At 35.5% G+C, this 6,246-nt stretch overlaps 1 protein-coding gene across 2 annotated transcripts in view; it reads left to right on the top strand.

Moving 5' to 3' along the window:
* Positions 1-6,246, top strand: part of jbug (filamin-type immunoglobulin domains fbug) — a 236,167-nt gene that overhangs the window by 209,294 nt on the left and 20,627 nt on the right. For both annotated transcript variants that reach the window (XM_067087183.1, XM_067087184.1), the window contains 6 exons: positions 36-204; positions 416-637; positions 920-1,016; positions 1,201-1,297; positions 3,460-3,589; positions 5,990-6,211. In XM_067087183.1, the coding sequence (XP_066943284.1) occupies positions 36-204; positions 416-637; positions 920-1,016; positions 1,201-1,297; positions 3,460-3,589; positions 5,990-6,211 (937 nt within the window). The remainder of the gene's footprint in view (positions 1-35; positions 205-415; positions 638-919; positions 1,017-1,200; positions 1,298-3,459; positions 3,590-5,989; positions 6,212-6,246) is intronic.

Raw genomic sequence — 6,246 nt, 5'->3', positions numbered from 1 at the left:
AACAAATTAATGTATATTTTCATCAACTTTAATAGTTTAATGGTGAGACCGTCCGTGGATGTCCATTTGTGTGTAGAGTGGCAGACACCTCACGAGTTAGTCTAACCTTAAGACACCTGGAACTTATTCCTGTAGGACAGGCAGCAGCATTCAATATTGCTGTGGATGGAGGAGGTTCTGCAGAACTGACTGTCACAGTGAGAAGTAAGCAAAGCTTATTTTTCAGTTTCTAAAAGCTATATAAATGTTCTGTTGTAGTATTTTCTGGTTATTAAGGAATGTGGATTTTGACAAACATTTTGTTAATACAGAATCTAATGTAAATCTTTAGCTTTAAAGATAATGCACAGTATAATAATAGAAAAGTTATATGGTGAGCTCCTCTGATAGTCCCTTAATCTCTTTGTCTTTTCAGCTCCCAGTCACACAACACTTCCAGTCAGAGTTTCAGGAAGTGTAAGGGCAGGCTTCACAGCAGAATTTACTCCTGTAGAGGTTGGGGCACATACCATTATAGTCAATTACAATGACTCTGCTGTCTCGGGCACACCATTCACTTGCAAGGTCTATGATGCATCCAAAGTTGGAGTATCACATCTGCCTAGGGGAGCCATTGGAAAAAGTCTTCAGTTTGTTGGTATGTAAAACTAGGTGTGTTATTTACACATCAGGATTTGATTCATGTTAGTCCTACAAGTAAATAGGGGGTGTGTTAAAATCAAGACCATGCAGTTCTATATATGTTTCCCTTTTTTAATTACGGTACATTTTCATAGATTGTTTCTATTCTGTTTGATAAGAATAAATGGTAATTTGTCTCATATCACTTCAGTGCTGAAAGGGACGATTACAGTGAATTTAACAAGGTGAAAATTTTGCACTTGTAATGGTACAAGAATATTCTATCACTTGCTTACAGTTGATGCATCAGAGGGAGGAGAAGGTAACCTCGAAATCAGCATCAGTGCAGCTGGTAGAAACATACCCACCCAAGTTCATCCTCATGGATCTGCAAGGTGAGAAAAAGTAACAGACATTAAATGTAATAGGATGCTACTACAGCCTATTGTACAATAGATTTTGTACACAAACATTTCATAAAGCAACAAAAATTTCTGGTCATGCTATACAAAAGAGTGAATTATCAGATTTGCCATAATATAGCACTGTTCACCTTAAAATGATCATTATCTTTTACAGGTTTGCGGTGTCATTTGTTCCCCTTGAAGCAATTGACCATATCATCAACATATCATTCAACAAAGAACCTGTGCAAGGCTCCCCATTTGTTGCAAAGGTTAGAATATGGAGTATGGGAATTATCCTATTACAGTATATGATATTTTAAAAAAATTATGGTCTTCACAGAAAATTGTAACTATTAATTATCAAAGTGTTAATTACCATGTGATGGGGGAATACAGATACATTTGCAATTTTGTCATGAAGTCGGTCACATTCTTCATGATATATATTTGGATCCAGAATGTCTTTTGGAGGTTACTTGCAGAATAATATATTAGTCTCTATATCCAAGAATAACAATAAAACCAGTTAGTGTGACTGAGGCATCTTGGACCAGCTGATTGCCTCTCCACACACTGTCTGCCAGAGGATTATCCTAAGGTCTTTCTGCTTTTCAGTGATTTCTAAAAGCCGAATGAATTGTCTGCTCTTGTTTTTAATGAAATTTGACTTTGTTTAGCTACTGTCCTACTGTATAAATAAATTTGCACCACAGCATGCTGTCTGTATTTCAGCATACTGTACTTACAGTGAGTAAAAGAAAGAATTTTTTTCATGTTCAAACCACTTTAGTTTGTGAGAAAAGTATTATGCTTAATCGTAGTTCCTCGTTGGGCGAGTCAGTAGAGTTGTGGGCTAGCACTCACTAGGCCCGAGTTTGAGTCTCCAGCCGGCTAATGAAGAATTAGAGGAATTTATTTCTGGTGATAGAAATTCATTTCTCGCTATAATGTGGTTCGGATTCCACAGTAAGCTGTAGGTCCCGTTGGTAAGTAACCAGTTGGTTCTTAGCCACGTAAAATAAGCCTAATCCTTTGGGCCAGCCTTAGGAGAGCTGTAAATCAGCTCAGTGGTGTGGTAAAACTAAGATATACTGTACTCAACTTTTAGCCTATAATAAGTTAGGTTCTCATGATACTTATTACCCTAGGTGTGTATGGTAATTTCCTCAAATCACCAGTGTTTATGCCTTATTCACATTTTAAGAGTGAGGGTGAGATGTTGAATGCCCCAGTTTGTTTGCATATGTTTAAAGAATCCTGAAGAGCACTTAGGAGTGTAATGAGTAACGAACCAAGTCTGATAGCTAATAGGTTTTTAAGTTTGTAAAAAGTATTGACCAAAACCTAAGAAGTGTAATGCACTCTCTATAAATCAGATAGGACGTCTTTCTGTGTCGATGTAGGGGAGTAAGAAATCAGTCATTTTTAGTGGATTTGAAAGGCTAGCTCAATGCTCCTCATTGTTTTTTGCAACCTGTTCATGAACAAATCATGTGCCCCAATGTGTTTATTTTTTCATCATAATATTTTGTTACAATTGCAAGTCTGTAGAGGTGGATGATTCTGAAGTATATTGGATCTAATTTTTTTAGGCTTATGGTATCCAACAAAAAATAAACTCAAGTCACTGAAATTGTTTTTGACTGATCAAATGATTTGGGTGAGAAAAACAGATACAAGATAGACTTTTCCATAAGAGAATGATGCATAAGGTGAGTGTAGTAAATGGTGGTTGTGAGTGCATCCGAACTTTTAATTACAAAATATGAAAGTACCAAACAACTAATGAATATAATTAGCATATTTTTAGTCTACAAAATATGGGAATGTCAGTGATGCATATAACACTTATATGTTAATATTAAAACTAGACATTTACGAATGCATGTAGAATTTATGTTTATGCCTGTTGACTATCCAAGATAGTGTCTGTCAACTTTTGTTCATTTGAAGTCCCAAAATTTATATGCAAGTGGGCAGTTTTCTTATATTGGATCTAATTTTTTAAGTATCCAACAAAAAAAAACTGAGAATAATAGTCAGCTGTCTTAATGTCCTCCCCAGAAGCTGATAGTTTTGTCATTGTTTTTGAATCAATAATTCTTTTATTATCTGCAATTTTAGCCTCCAAAAAATATTTCTGGTTCCATATGCATACTCCACTGTTACTAATTGATGAAATGTGCCAAGAAGGAGTTGTCACTGTATGTGATAAAATGTGCCAAGGAGTTTTCACTGTATACACTTCATGATCTAGCATGATGACAGCTTAGCTAAGTATAAATGTTTTTGTGTGAGTAAATATACTGTTTCTTTTACTCTTTTCACTCTGAGGTATCTGTTTGATACACTAAAATAAAATAATAGTGTGTTCTATCATGACATTTCTATGCCCTCAGTTATTAACAGAATATAATTTTTCATTCCATAGGTGCAAGCAGACCCCAATAGAATTGTAGTCAGTGGTCAGTCTCTTGCTGCCACAGCTGTTGGGAAAACCTCTTTCTTCACAATATCTAACGTTACTGGATCAGTAGAGGATGTTGAGGTGTCAGTTGAGGGTGAGTTTTAATGCATCAGCTGTTGATGCTGCAAAAGTAGTCTTGCTGAGCAGAGCTTAGTTTCTCCAGTCTCTGTGCATTGCCGGAATTCATTATCAGGCTTTTGTAAAACTTCATGTACACATTTTTATGTATTTTTTAGAATTGAGAAGGGTCCTAATTGATGCTTGGGAGGGAAGAAGCTGTACAAACATTCAGTAAACACATTTTACTTTCTGACAAAACTAACTACAGACTTTTTTTCTTAGTTCTATGCCACTAACCTTCAAAATCAAGTGCTTTTGGGAGTTTTCATTTTGGAGTTTCATATTGGTATGCTGAGATGTCTGTTTAGTAATTTCTTAAGTTTTTTTTATCATGAGCACATACAAGTTTAAATAATTGTCAATATTTCATTAAGTGTATTCAAGTTACCCTGCTATTTGTTGAGAAGAGTGAGTTTTTTTTATTTATCTGACTATTTCAACTTTAGGAATGGATAAGTAATTATAATAGTTTTAAAATTATATATGCAAGTAGTCCATAATTTTAAAAATTATGTTAATTTTTAAAATTTCAGATACGTTACTTACATTTTCCTCATATTGGTTTCACTGTATGCATTTGAATGGTTACTTCAAACACTAAAGTTGTGACTAAAATATCAGTTCTTAAAAGAACTCCTTCAGTCCACCTGTACCATGACTTGAGACAGTGAGAACGGAAATAAAAGAATGAACATTGGTATAATGCTTTTGAAGTCTAAACTAAATTTGGTATATATGGTAATTATTACTCAAGTTGTTTATTGAAATGTCATGAGGACAGATTCATTAGTCTCCAAATTTGAAATATACTGGACTGATAGCATATGCATGTATTTAGTACTGTTGTAATTACTGGAATTTCAACTGGACATCCAAATTTAGTTTAACTGTATTGGCAGTGACTTGTAATAGTCTCTAAAAGATCCCCCAGTCCTCTTGAGTTATGAAACTTTCACAGATATTGTAGTAATACATGTTCAGCACTAAGTGTCTTCCTCTTACTCTCCATTTTATTTAAGTTATTAAGGTTACTTTTGAAAATCTTTTGATGAAAATCTATATTTTTAATATTTTTAATCAATGATTTTGCATGTATATGTCCAGAGCTATCTCTTAACTAATGCTCTTCTTTCATAGTGTTTATTAATTATTTACTTGTATATAAAATCATCAGATGTCTCGGTTGTCTCCTGCTCTATAGAATGTTCTTCTGTCCTTTTTCAGTAGGAGTTTTCTCCGTGATAATGTTTCTCTTTATTTCCGTTCAATTTCCTTATTTGTTTCCTCACACATTTATTTCCTTTTCAGGGCGATCCAGAAAACATCAGCGTGCTTACTAATAGTACTAACCCTTCTTTTAATAGTTAGCTTAGCCTGGGCATGAGGTGCGCCTAGACACAAGGCACATATGAAACCTCTTTGCCAATACCAGCATGGAGGAGGCGAAAAATATACATGTCACTGTTTGCCTGCTTTCTCTGTTTTTTTTAGTATTAGTTTAAATAAACCTAGATGGCATGGTTTTAAAAGGCTACCTTGAAGACATACCAGACATTCAGTTTTGGTGATGGTACTGTATGCTATGTGTGGAGGCTTCTCTTGCATACTGAGGAAGTGATTTTGATTTTCTTTTAATATGATACGACTATTTGTTAACAAACAACTAACTCATTGTAAATGACAAAAATGCAGACTGTGATTGTTTTCAATGTTATTTGTTTTTTCCAGACTGATGACCAGAAGACGGTGCAGAGACTCCTTTTTATTCTCTTTTTTTTTATACAGTGCTAGATACTGTGACTTTAAATTACTGGACTTGTCCTGTATCTTATAACAGAATTTTAAGAGAAATGACATAGACTGTATATTATTGATATGCTTTAAAAAGACTTTGTAAAACTGACCCTTTCCTGAGGTTTTCATAAACCCAATTTTTCATGTAACCCAAATTAACCCTAAAATCCCCAGCAGATTTTCTCTGAGGCCTTTGCTGCCTTCAAACTCTTGCATCAGAAAAGAACGTGCACCATCTGACTTGCTGTACTATCAGCAAGTTTCAAGTAACGGTATTCACTACTAAATTATATTTGTGGGTTAATCTCGTTAGGTTTATGTTTTTAATACTCTTACGTAAAGTAATTCACGTAGATTTTTCCAGTATTTTTTTTTAAGGGACCAAAGTTAGTTGATGCATCTGTATTGAATGGCCAAAGGCAGAGAGCCCCTGATCCTTGCTGTTTCTCATTAGTGGTTCCTTACTGCCCATTCTCATTCTTAGTCCTTCCATCCCACTCCCTTACTGTTACCATACCCAGCCTCTACTCCAGCCTCTGGTGTAGCATAGGGCCACACTAACTTGGCCACATCTGTATAGGCCCCAATGGATTGCCAGTGCCAGCGCAGGTGCGAGACAATGGAGATCACACATTTAAAGTGGAGTTTGCCCCTAAGAGCGCTGGTGAGCATCGGATCCATGTTGCATACAGCGGGGAGGCAATTCCAGGTTCACCATTCAGCTGTAAAGTGTATGATGTTTCAGCAATTAAAGTCCGTCCAGTAGACAGAGGAATGGTGGCTAAACCAGTAACTTTCCTTGGTAAGTGGTTCAGTTTTTATTGCCAGGTTACTTCT

This window comes from Macrobrachium rosenbergii, chromosome 43 (assembly GCF_040412425.1).
Source record: "Macrobrachium rosenbergii isolate ZJJX-2024 chromosome 43, ASM4041242v1, whole genome shotgun sequence".
Taxonomy (NCBI): Eukaryota; Metazoa; Arthropoda; class Malacostraca; order Decapoda; family Palaemonidae; genus Macrobrachium; species Macrobrachium rosenbergii.
This window is presented reverse-complemented; position numbering and strand designations above follow the sequence as displayed.